The sequence below is a fragment of the Macrobrachium rosenbergii genome, chromosome 5 (assembly GCF_040412425.1).
Source record: "Macrobrachium rosenbergii isolate ZJJX-2024 chromosome 5, ASM4041242v1, whole genome shotgun sequence".
Taxonomy (NCBI): Eukaryota; Metazoa; Arthropoda; class Malacostraca; order Decapoda; family Palaemonidae; genus Macrobrachium; species Macrobrachium rosenbergii.
Genome location: NC_089745.1, coordinates 62,889,536 through 62,902,928, shown reverse-complemented (window position 1 = coordinate 62,902,928; position 13,393 = coordinate 62,889,536). Strand labels below are relative to the sequence as shown.

General features: G+C 35.9%; 1 protein-coding gene across 8 annotated transcripts in view; it reads left to right on the top strand.

The window, feature by feature from the left end:
* The window catches only part of LOC136838854 (uncharacterized), a 208,323-nt gene extending 195,482 nt beyond the window's left edge, over positions 1 to 12,841 (top strand). For 6 of the 8 annotated variants that reach the window (XM_067104509.1, XM_067104506.1, XM_067104505.1 and 3 more), the window contains one exon: positions 11,616 to 12,841. In XM_067104509.1, coding sequence (XP_066960610.1) covers positions 11,616 to 11,699 — 84 coding nt within the window. In that variant the 3' untranslated portion in view covers positions 11,700 to 12,841. The remainder of the gene's footprint in view (positions 1 to 11,615) is intronic. The other 2 variants (XM_067104508.1, XM_067104503.1) reach the window with 2 other exon arrangements.
* The last annotated feature ends 552 nt before the right edge of the window (positions 12,842 to 13,393 follow it).

Here is a 13,393-nt window from a genome sequence, read left to right as displayed (position 1 = left end):
TCGTCGAAAATCGTAAGTAAACTTTACTTTTAATCCTTTAGGTGTCTTGAAAGCAATGTACTGTATCCTGCATTTCTATTGAGTTTTTCAACAGAAAAACCTCCAAAATTTGACCACTCTGACATTCTGGAGCCATATTTCTTCTGTCGGATCGGCGTTGTCGGCGTCATAAACCTGGAACGTGTTGTAACCCAGTAATGTTTTATGAATATATTTGAAAAGCGTCATAAACTCAGAACGTCATAAGCCGAGCCTGTCGTAACCCAGAGACTGTGTGTGTGTGTGTGTGTGTGTGTGTGTGTGTGTGTATATATATAAATATATATATATATATATATATATATATATATATAATATATATATATATATATATATATATATATATATAAATATATATATATATATATATATATATATATATATATATACATATATATAAAATGACAGTCCCTGGTTACCGGCCATCCGGTTTTTGGTGCTTGTCTAGCAATGACGATATTTGGATTTTAGGTGCAGATATGCATTGATCCCAATTAACAGTGGTGGTGCTAATAACTGTGGATCAGCGTTATTATCTCTGATTTTTTTATTGCCGATTTTTGGTCATTGTCACACCATCAGGAACAGTACCCCTTCCGATAACTGGAGATTGCCTGTATGTATGTATATGTAAATATATATATATATATATATATATATATATATATATATATATATATATATATATATATATATATATATATATATATATATATATAATATATATATATATTATATATATACAGTGATCCCTCGTCTATCATGCGGATAATAGCGATAAGTGAAATATAGTAGCATTGGCCCCTCCCTAGGGAGGCATATACTGTACTGTATATACATGGTATATATTTAAAGGCTTTATAGCCTTTCCCACACTGTTATAAACACTTCCTATGCACTTAAACACTATATTACTATTTTGATCTCCTATCACAGTAATATGCATAAAAAAAAGATCGTCCCATATTTGTAATGTTTACGTTCTGAGAATCAGCTGACTGAGGCTGCTCACTACTAACGAAAGAATTAGGAAAATCATTTTTTAGTTGCTAAAAGAAACAAATTTATCAATGAAATTATTTTTAATTCTGTACATAAAAGTTTATGATACAGTAATTCATATTTCATTGAGAGAGAGAGAGAGAGAGAGAGAGAGAGAGAGAGAGAGAGAGAGAGAGAGAGAGAGAGAGAGAGAGAGAAATGGTGTGTACTGTACAGCACAGTAGCTTGGGACGAGACTAAGTCTTGACTAAGTCTTGACAAGCTGGTGATGAGAGAGTATACAGTATCCTTGATATGAAATTCGGATTTTAATTATTTTTACAGTGATTTAAGATGAAACATCAACAGTGATAAGATATTCTCTTATGTACCACTCACGTGCCTTGTAGTGCCTGTATTACTATTTTGATCTCCTATCACAGTAATATGCATAAAAAAAAGATCGTCCCATATTTGTAATGTTTACGTTCTGGGAATCAGCTGACTGCATCACTATAACGAAAGAATTAGGAAAATATTTTTAGTTGCTAAAAGAAACAAATTTATCAATGAAATTATTTTTAATTCTGTACATAAAAGTTTATGATACAGTAATTCATATTTCATTGAGAGAGAGTGGTGTGTACTGTACAGCACAGTAGCTTGGGACGAGACTGTATACAGTATCCTTGAGTTGCTTACAAATGAAATTCGGATTTTAATTATTTTTACAGTGATTTAAGATGAAACATCAACAGTGATAAGATATTCTCTTATGTACCACTCACGTGCCTTGTCCGAGTGCCTGTGGGTATATCGAAATTGTCGGTCTCGCAAGCGTTCTTATTTCATGATGAAACATCGCTGTTTTCCGCAATATGGCTGCCGATATGGCGGTACTTTTTAATTTTAATTTTTCGATGAATATTTCTGAAAAATCCGCGATGCAGTGAAGCATATTTTTGTTTAATCTCATTTTGTACTGAATTATATGTCATAATGCAATGAACCAACAGTACTAGCAGATATTAATAACTATTAATGGAATTAATGAAATATTTGGGTCTTCATATATTGCGACTATATTTGAAATTTCCGGAAAATCCGATATATATTTTCTCTTATAATATACATACGTAATGGAAAAAATCCATGAAGTCGTAGAATCATGATAGCTGATAACGAATATGTAAGGGTTCATTGTATATATATATATATATATATATATATATATATATATATATATATATATATATACAGTCCCCAGTTATTGTTAGGGGTTCCATTCTGATGGCGTGACAATAAGCAAAAATCGCCGATAACTGAAAATTGGCGAATTTCAATACTTTTTCAGCAATTTTCGTTATCGGCGCCTCTGTTAGGTACGTATCAGTGCCAGTACGCAATTATCTCCTCCAATATGCGATTATTGGCACCAATAAGCAGAAATTGGCACCGAAAATCGCCAATTTTCGTCGCTAGACAAGTGCCAAAAAACTGGATCCCTGATAACCTAGCCTGCCAATAATTGGGGACTGCCTGTGTATATATATATACACATATACATACACATACACATACATACAGACAGGCAGTCCCCGGTTTACGATGGGAGTTCCGTTCTTACGGTGCGTTGTAAACCGAAAATTGTCATAAACCGAAAAATCATCAAAAATCCAAAGAAAGCCCTACTTTTAATGCTTTTGGTGCATTGAAAACGATGTAAACTGCATTTTTATTCAGTTCATAAAAAACATTTTGATTAATCTGCCGTTTTGGAGCCATGTGTCGTCCGTCGGATTGACGTCGTAAGCGTCGTAAACCGGGAAATAACTTCTGATGATTATATTTGAAAAGCGTCGTAACCTCGGAACATTGTAAGCCGGATCCGTTGTAAACTGGGGACTGCCTGATATATACTGTATATACAGTATATACATATATATTATATATTTATTTATACATACATACATACATACATACATACATACATACACACATATACATACAGCATACGTATACAGTGGACCCCCACCTATTCGCAGTTCTGGATTCACAACTTCTGTTTACGGATTTTTCTGTGGAATGTATATCCACATTATTCTCGGAAAATTCCCCATTCTCGGAATTTTGCATAGAGAAATATTCAATAATTACTGTATTTTCGTATTATTTTCATGACTAAATAAATTTTTCATGATAAAACTATTAAAATGGTCAGGTATAAGCATTTTTAGATGAGTTTTTTATGTTTGAATTATCAAAATAGGCAGTTATAAGCATTTTTAGAGGGGTGTCAAGTATTCGTGGATTTCAGCTATTCGTGGGGGGTTGTGGTCCTTAACTCCCGCGAACCCCAGAAGCCGACTGTACTGCATATATATACACAGTCAGCCTCTTAAAACCAGCATCCTTGTCACCAGGCCACTGCCGGAATACAGAGAATCCCAGAGTTTAGAAATTCCCCCTAAAAAACCCCCAATGTAAACAGTCTTGCCACATATAGTGTGCTGTGTTATCAAAAGTAGAGCAAAGCATGCAAATAATCACTGTCATTCATTAGGTTTAGTTCCTTATGAAAATTCTGGCCTGGTCCATAAGCATCTCTCCAGAAATGCTTACACCTTCACTACATCAGAGCTTAAACATCTTCATAAGAGCACTGTCAAATTCTGATTTCCTGGCACTCTTCATTGTTTTTCAGCCCTTCAAACTTTTATGGTTTCGTTTTTATCAAAAACCTAAAAATCTGCTGCTTTTGTTCCTTTAAACCTGTGTTTGTGTGTGTGTGTGTGTATGTATGACAGAGAGAGAGAGAGAGAGAAACTATTGGCCCAGTTAGGTTGTTACACTGACAGATATCCATTTGCAAAAGTCAAATAATACAGTTGTATTAAGAATAATGATAATTTTAGCAAAACTGTTCTTTTATGTACTGTATACATTTATATTTCATGCATTATTGTCATATTATCATATAATTTATGAATGTGGCAGACACGCAACATTTGTATTCTGCTAATGTTTACATTCTTAAAATCATCACAGTTATTACTTGCTAAATTATGTAAATTATCAAAGAAGAGTTTTAAAATGCAACTTTATTTATAAATACAGTAAATTAAAAGAAGTAAGGCTGTGATTTATCTAGTATTGGATGTTGCTTTTGCTTCTTCCAAAACGTTTTGTGTCCTGCATATTATACATTTCTTCTTCCACAGCTACAACCTTAAATTTAGTGGCACACTTTTTTTAAACACTTTCCACTCCATTGACTGAAGGATGAATAAAGATTTATTTTATTCATATTTATGGAAGTCACCGTTGAAAATTAGCAAATTTTTAACAAGTTGACAACTGTAATGTAACCTTTAATAAACGTGTTATTTTCAGTAACTGATATCAGCAGATGGCTGTTCTTGATTTGATTATGTCAGTATTTGCTGTTGTTTATGCCAGTGTCTTGCAAGCAGTAGTAAGTGGTTAACAATTCACCCTTTCACAGATGTGGCAGTAATGGCACAGGTTGGTCTAGGCCTTCCCAGTACTTATCAGGTCTGTGAAAGACAACATTCACCAAGGATTCTCGTCTTTTTGTCATGGAAAGTTGGTGGGTTTGACGAATCATATTGGCTACCAAAGATAGGTTTTTCTGTCAAAACCTGTTTTCTGATAGCATAGTCATTGTTCATTCTCAAAGGGGAATATAAGAGAAATTGACAGGTGATGTACTGTGATGGCCTTAGCTCCAGAGAAAGGATTACCAACTAACCAGATCAAAAATGGTCCATGGTAAATTCATGAAAGAGATCACCTCTCTTTCTGTTCAGGATTCTCTTTAGGAATTTTCTATGAATAATGTGTAAAGAAACCTGTCTGAGTGAAGTGACTAAACCAACCATGATGGGATGGAATTCAAAATACAGTAAACCCCCGTATTTGCGGGGGATGCGTACCACACCCCCCTGCGAGTAGCTAAAATCCACGAGTACTTAAAACCTCTCTAAAAAAAAAAAACTTAGAACTGCCTATTTTGATAGTTCAGACACAAAAAATCTCTAAAAAATGCTTATACCTGAGTATTTTCATAGTTTTATCACAAAAAGTGCATATAGTCGAGAAAATTATATGAAAATACAGTAATTAGTGAATATTTCTCAGTGAAAAATACTGAGAATGGATGAATTTTCTGTGAATAATGTGTATATACATTCCACAGAGAAATCCACGAAAAGGCGAGTCCACAAATTGTGAGACCGCGAATGGGGGCGTTTACTGTAACTGCTCTGTCATTGTATTATCTCAGAGGTACTGAGCATCAGTGGACCCCCCCTCACTTTCTGCAAGGGGCCCTATAGGGCTGGGACTCACCCTACTGCCTGCTGACGTTGTAGTTGAACCTCTTCAATCTTATGGTGGTAATGCTTGAGGAATACTGATTTTGAAGAACTCCTTGTAAACTTGGAAACTTCTACGAAAGAAATTTTTCAGAAGAAAACCAATGAGGTACCTACCTTCCTGATGTCATGCAAGCTAGGAAAGGAGTAGAGGTCCGCCTTTTAATTAGGTACACTAAGATAATTCTCATACCTGGCAGTGAGAGCTGTTTGTTAGTGGTAGGTTGTAAGAAAACTAAACCACGTGGAAAGATAGCTGTAATATCTAGGTAAACCTGAAGTAACCAGACCTTCCATAATATCTTCTATGTTATATGCAATGTCGAGTTCCTGCAGAAGAATAAGGGATTTTCTCTCCAATGGCTCCTTCTTCATGGCCAGGAATGTGGGCCTGGGAACAGCAGCAAGTTACAACTAGTGATGTATCGTTGTCCCTGTCTAAGACTGTCAATTTAGCTGATCTGGACTCATGACACTAAGGAGGTCAAGAAGACCACCTTGTAGAGCATATGGTTGTGGTCTTTTTGACCACTGAATAGAGAAACAACTGAAGCTGAAGAACCTTAGTTAAAGACAAAGGAATGGGAACCAGTGCAGGAGCAGGTCTTTGTGTGGGATGTCTTCAAACGTGAATAAAAAATTTTAGAATGGTTTGAGTCATAATTTCAACCAGGCTTTCTGTGCTGAGGTAATCTAATGACACTTTCCATACAGACTGGTGTTGCCAGATAGATGAAGTTTTTGCACTCTTTTACCTAACAGTGTAAGTTGTGTAATTTTGTGATAGACTAGATTTTAAAAATCTGTATATGAAGGTCATGGCTTAGAAAGAATGATGTATTAGACAAGCTCCCTCTTTTAGCAGAACGAACCAGTGAATTTTTTGCTAACTTGTGGCCAGTAGGTGGGCAGTTCCATGTAAGATTAGCAGTTTGTTCAACACCAAAAATTGTGACAGTGGAGGAAGGAGGTATATTGCCCTCATTTGTTCCAGTCCTTGGTAATGCATCTCGTGCTGTTGCCTGAATGTTCATGTTTGGAGATACATCTTGGAAGTTGATGCTTCTTCCATATAGCAAAAATATTGACTTCTGGATGTGGAAGCAGGTTGGCAGTCATTTGGAAGGATGATTTGTCTAACATCCACTCAGTTGAAAGAGCTTTCTGTCTTGACAAAGAGTCTTCTGTCACATTTATCAGCCACGTGAGGTAAATTGTTGACAAGTGCCACTTCCTTGCCTAAGTCATCCGTAGGATAGACGAATGACTTGTATTGAGAGGATCTGAGCAGGAACCAAACTTACTGATGTATGCCATTACTGTCATGTCCATACCCAACAGGATGTGAGTCCTTCAGAGGCTTCAGTTTTTTGAGATACAGAAAGATGGACATTAGTTCCAGGAAATAAATATGACACCTCCTTAGAACAGGTGATTATTTCTAAGCTACCTGATGATCCTCCCAGTGGCCTCCCCAGTCTGCCAAGAAGGCATTCATGTGTATAACTACCTGAACAGGTTGGGGCTGGGGGTTTCATGTTGACCTGTTTGGTGAGAGTACCCTTCCAGGCCCATAGATGGAGTATCTTTCCTGCCCCTTGTTTTTGCTGGTAGAGAAAGCTGCTAAGCCTTTCCTAGCCATGCAAGAGTCAGATTCTGATCATGCTTGAGTCACAGTTTGAGGACTGGTCTACCTAGACCTGAACTGTAACAGGCGTAGGATCTGTTCCAACTGTCATTGGAACACCATGGATCGGATCTTTCCCTGTTCTGTCCTTATCCTAACAGAGCCCCAGCCACAAAAAACACCAGTTGGGTGTGAGGAAGGACTTGTCCCAGTTGATCAGGAAGCCTTTTGACTAGTGCCTATTGCTTACCAGTCACAGGTTTACAGGCACTTCTCTCTGGTGGTCCCCCAAGACTAGGCAATCATCTAGGTAGGTCACCAGTTGAACTCCCTCTTATTCAGCTTTGACAGGTCAAGGATCACTCTCAGTTCAGAGTAGTCCTTCGGGACACTGAAGAGATGTGCATGGTGATGAATGAACAGGAATGTCTCTGTGGTTCCTTTAGGAGAGCCTTTTGCACATAGTTCTTGAAGGAGGAGTCAAGTCGTTGAAAAAAAAAAAAAAAAAAAATATGCCGACTTCGGAGCAATCAAGTTTTCTGCACAGCATATAATCAAGGCCACCAAAAATAGATCTATCTTTTGGTGATCTCAGTATAATACTGTGTGAGCTGTGGCCCATAAAATTCTCAGCTGGCCACGGAGGCCAGTGTTGTTGCTTTGCCAGAAGCGTGATTATGGCTTACTTCAATCTTAAATAAAATAAAAACTACTGAGGCTAGAGGGATGCAATTGGTATGTTTGATGATTGGGGGGTAGATGATCAATATACCAATTTGCAGCCCTATAGCCTCAGTAGTCTTTAAGATCTGAGGGCAGACAGACAAACAAAGCCGACACAATAGTTTTCTTTTCAGAAAACTAAAACCCTTGTGAGGGGTAGGGGAGGATACTGCCATTGCCACTCCAACCTATGTTAGATGATGCTGTCCCCCAGTGGGAAAGACTTCCACTGTATGTGGTGCTGTGAAAAATGATCCCTAACCTGCAAGTCTTAATGGGTTCCATTAATTCTTCCCTTGCTGTTAACCCTTAAACACCGAGCCTCTATATACAAAAGTGTCTGCCGTATGCCGGCGGGGTTTGAGAGCTAGCGCCGAAGTGGAAAGAAAGTTTTTTCAAAAAATCACAACACACTTAGTTTTTAAAATTAATAGTTCATTTTTGGCTCCTTTTTTTCTCATTGCCTGAAGTTTAGTATGCAACCATCAGAAATGAAAAAAAATATCATCATATATAAATATTGGAATATATGACAGCGCAAAAAAAAATTTCATATATAATTGTATACAAATCATGCTGTAAGCAAAACCATTAAAGCTAATGAGTTATTTTTTTTTGTTGTATTGTACACTAAATTGCGATGATTTTGGTATATAACAAATTGTAAAACGATCAGAGAAGCACAGAGAAAATATTATCACAAAATGATGCATGAATTCGTAACGCTGCAGACATAAAAAAATGTTTTCTCAAAAATTCACCATAAATGGAAATACTGTGCTAGAGACTTCCCGTTTGTTGCAAAATGAAGGTGAATGATTAAATATTACTAGAATGTAAGAGTTTGAGCTTACAATTGCAGTTTTTTACCATTTCGGTCGAGTTAAAGTTGACCGAAGGTCAAATTTTTTCTATTTATCGTGATTTATATGAAAATATTTCAAAACTGATGAAAGCTACAACCATGAGTTATTTTTTGTTGTATTCTACATGAAATTGCGCACATTTTCATGTATAAAACTTTATGTAACGGCTAGTAGAAGATGGTGCAAAAATTACAACAAAGTGAGTAAAGAAATTCTGAGATTTTCAGCAGAGTTAGCGAGCGTGGACGTAAGGAAAAAGTTTTTTCAAAAATTCACCATAAATCGAAATATTGAACTAGAGACTTCTTGTTTATTGCAAAATGAAGGTAAATGATTGAATATTACTAGAATGTAAGAGTTTTAGCTTACAATTGCATTTTTCAACCATTTCGGTCGAGTCAAAGTTGACCGAAGGTTGAAATTTTGGCACTTACTGTGATTTATATGAAAATATTTCAAAACTGATAAAAGCTACAACCATGAGGTATTTTTTGTTGTATTCTACATGAAATTGCACACATTTTCTTATATAAAACTTTATGTAACGGCTAATAGAAAATGGTGTAAAAATTACGACAAAGTGACTAAAGACTTTCTGAGATTTTAAGAGCCTGACGCCGTCTCTTCCAAACACGTGTGTGTTCGTCATCCTTCGGAGTGGCGAGACGTTTGACGTCTTCACAAACAGAAACATACAGTTTGATACAGAAGATTCGTTGGAACATTATGAGTACATGATTAGAATGCTTGCATGGCAATGCAAGTATTGGTGATTGTACATACATCAAGACAGCAATGGTTAGGGAGAAACAGACGGAAATATTGTATGGTTGAAATCGCGTTTCTTTAGAGAAAGAAAACGAGATGCTCTTGCTGTCTTTTCCACTCCGATGGACGACAAACACACGAACACACACGTGTTTGGAATAGATGGCGTCAGGCTCTTACAAGATTTTCAGCAGAGTTAGTGCGGACGTAAGGAAAAAGTGTTTTTCAAAAATTCACCATAAATCGAAATATTGCACTAGAGACTTCTCGTTTGTTGCAAAATGAAGGTAAATGATTGAATATTACTAGAATGTAAGAGTTTTAGCTTACAATTGCATTTTTTGACCATTCCGGTCGAGTCAAAGTTGACCGAAGGTTGAAATTTTGGCACTTATCGAGATTTATATGAAAATATGTCAAAATTGATAAAAGCTACAACCATGAATTATTTTTTGTTATATTCTACATGAAACTGCTCACATTTTCGTATATAAAACTTTATGTAACGGCTAATAGAAAGTGGTGCAAAAATTACGACAAAGTGACTAAAGAATTTCTGAGATTTTCAGCAGAGTTAGTGTGGATGTAAGGAAAAAGTTCTTTTCAAAAATTCACCATAAATCGAAATATTGTGCTAGAGACTTCTTGTTTGTTGAAAAATGAAGGTAAATGATTGAATATTACTAGAATGTAAGAGTTTTAGCTTACAATTGCATTTTTCGACCATTTCGGTCGAGTCAAAGTTGACCGAAGGTTGAAAATTTGGCACTTATTGTGATTTATATGAAAATATGTCAAAATTGATAAAAGCTACAACCATGAGTTATTTTTTGTTGTATTTTACATTAAATTGCACACATTTTCATATATAAAGCTTTATGTAACGGCTAATATAGAATGGTGCAAAAATCACGACAAAGGGATTAAAGAATTTCTGAGATTTTCAGCAGAGTTAGCTGATGCTTTCTTTTGGGATAAGAAAGAAATTCGCGCATGCGCAGCTGGGTCACGCTTGTAAACAAAACAACAGCGTGATCCATGAACTCCCAGCATCCCTCAAGGTGCGTGATTTAAAACTTTTTGCAAACGAGGGCTATAAGTATTTTTCCGCGAATATTTAAAAAAACTTTTTGTAGTCAACGTATTTTACGCCCACTCGGCACCCGACAGACAACTTTTGTCGATGGTTTTGGCCAGGGGAGCCAGATCACTTCCACTCAGCAGATAGTGTCTTATGTGAATTACTAGGAACCCTAAGAGGAACAGGAATGTCAGGTCCACAGTGATGGACTGTTGCATGGGAAAGCCTGGATCCCCTTCTGGGATCTTCATGTATGAGAAAAAAAAAAAGGTTGGGGGTCCCTGTAGGTGGCCTTCTCAACATAAGACTGATGGAAATTTATTCAAGTGTTTCGTGATGAAGCTGTTAGATCTGAGTGTTTTAACTTTTTTTTTCTTCCTTGTTTGGAATATTATTTTCCATTGTGATTTTTGGGTGCCGACTCTCATCTTAAACCCTTGGGTAGAGTTATGTCATTGGCCAAGTTTATTTTGCCAACTTTTAATGTTGACTTGTGGCATAGACATAAAATTAGCATTATGTTTGTTGCATAATATGTACTACAACCACAACCACAAACATCCTTTACACTCTTTACTAGGCCTAGCTCTTTTAGCTTGCAATACTAAGCAGGCTGCAGCTGCAAACAGTATGTCTTTATATAGGATCAGGTTTAACACTACTCAGTTTACCAGGAGTTTTATTTTGGTAGCTAAAGTGTAGTACAGTTTACCTAGTGCAGTTGTGGAATCTTCTGATCTCCAAACATATAAGTGAGGAGCAAATTCATCTCCTCTTGCTCTTGACATCTCCTGAATTCAAGTGTATTGGTTTTATTTTTTATTCCCCCATATTATTTATCACCTTTTCCTGTAACTTGTCTCTCTTTGCAGGCTGATTTCCCTTTGGACCCCTGTTAGGTTTATAGTCTGTTTTCAACCAAAGACTTAAAATGGAAAGAGGCCCTTTTAAGAGAACATATTCTAAAATTAATGGCACCTGCTGATCTTCCAGGAAAATAAATCATGTGTTCCAGTCGTGTCATCATGTCAGTAGTGAAATTTATGTGAATTAGCACTAAAAGTGTGGTTTAATTTTATTTCTTATCTAAAAGTATTTTGAAGGTTTATTCATATAATTTCATTTCTTTTCAGGGAGGCAGGCAACGAGGTAGAAGTCCAAGCTCTCCATCACTGTCTGCAAAGAAGAAAGCTGAAAAGAGAAGCCATTTGGACTGAAGACAATGAGTGATCAGCAGTTATTAATATGTCTGACCAACCATTTTTCTTTTTAGTTTTCATGTAGTGATGACACTAATGTTTGAATTTCTTATGAATAGAAACCAGAATCATGTGCACATGAAGAATGTCGCTGATATTTGTGTTGTTTTAATAAAAAAAGTTGAGCTTTCATTATGTGTTAGATGTTTCTTGTTCTGTTGACATCTTTCAAGAAGTTAGAATTATCAGTACTGTACTGTATTCATTTTAATTTAAATATTCATACAGTATTAAGTCTGTATCATAATTTTTGTTTGGGCACAAGGGACTCACCAAAAGTTGGAGGAGTCATTTAGTTTTATTACTAAGTCAAAGGTCATCATAATTGCCATATTGATGAATAAATTGAAAGTTATAAGAATAAGAATTCTAACCTTGTAAGTGCAAAGCAAATAGAGTTCAATACACACTGCTGCTGTTTAATGTAGGTATTCCTGGCAGGCATAGCACAGTGATATACATGGTGGCCATTATGTAAGTGCACTGGGTGTCACTGCTATTTTTCAAAGTTTCTTTATAAAAGAATAATGATAAAAAATACAAACCCACTACTTATAACTGGCTAACTTTATGGCTGCATAATGAGCTACTTATAGGTCATGGGTATGTTGTACAAAATATTGATTAAATTGGAGTATACAATATATATTTCTCATTGAATTGTAAGTAGTGTAAATTTTAGGTTCCTTTTGGTTTTGCTCTGCGCTGTTTTTTGTTACTTGAAGAACTTGGGTACTAATATTTCAGATTTTTTATGTGTAGCATAATTATACCCACCCCGTTAATTTCATGGGTGGATGTTATATATTTAGGTTTTAAGTAAGTTTGTGTTTTTATTTCTATAAAGGTATTATACTTTAGAGTGATACACCAGTGTAAATTACCTTCATAATCACTTAAATGGGACCAGCAGTAGAAACAAAAGTGCAAAGTAGTAAATGGTGGTGTGTATAGAGGTTCAGAAAATGCAAGATGCAGTATGATTATGTAGTTTTTGACTAACAAAAAAGATTAGGCATTGTGTTAAAGATGTATTACAGACATAACATTACGTCCTATTAAGCCACAAATTTCAAATATTAAAGCTAAGAAGATGCGGATATGGTCTTTTCTTCATATAGAGAATATTTTATTTTAATTAAGATACTGATACTAAGCTCATTCATTATAGTGATGTAGTAAATGATAGTTGATTTTGTTTAGTTTTCTAACAAAAATGTCTAATCCTGAAATATATATTTAAAATTTCTCTGGGGGCAAGACCCCTGAGGCTTCATTTGAGTAGTTTTTTGCTCTCTTTTGGGGGGAGGTTACTCTTGCTTTGTGCAGCCTTTTGTCTCCCAACTATGGTCCGACTTTTTTAAACTGGCACTTGTGGGACCAGGCCACTGCTGAACCATAAAAAATCCTGGATAGTAGAAATGACCCCTAAAAAACCTGGTATGTAAACAAAGTCTTGCCAGTTCATTCCACATGTGTAGTGCTCTGTTATCAAAAGTATAACAACGTTTATGAATAGTCACTGTCATTCGTTAGGTTTAGTTCCTTAGGAAAATTCTGGTCTGCTCCATAAAGATCTCTCTGGAAATGAGAGAGAGAGAGAGAGAGAGATCCATTTGAAAAAGTCAAATAATACATTAGTATTCAGAATA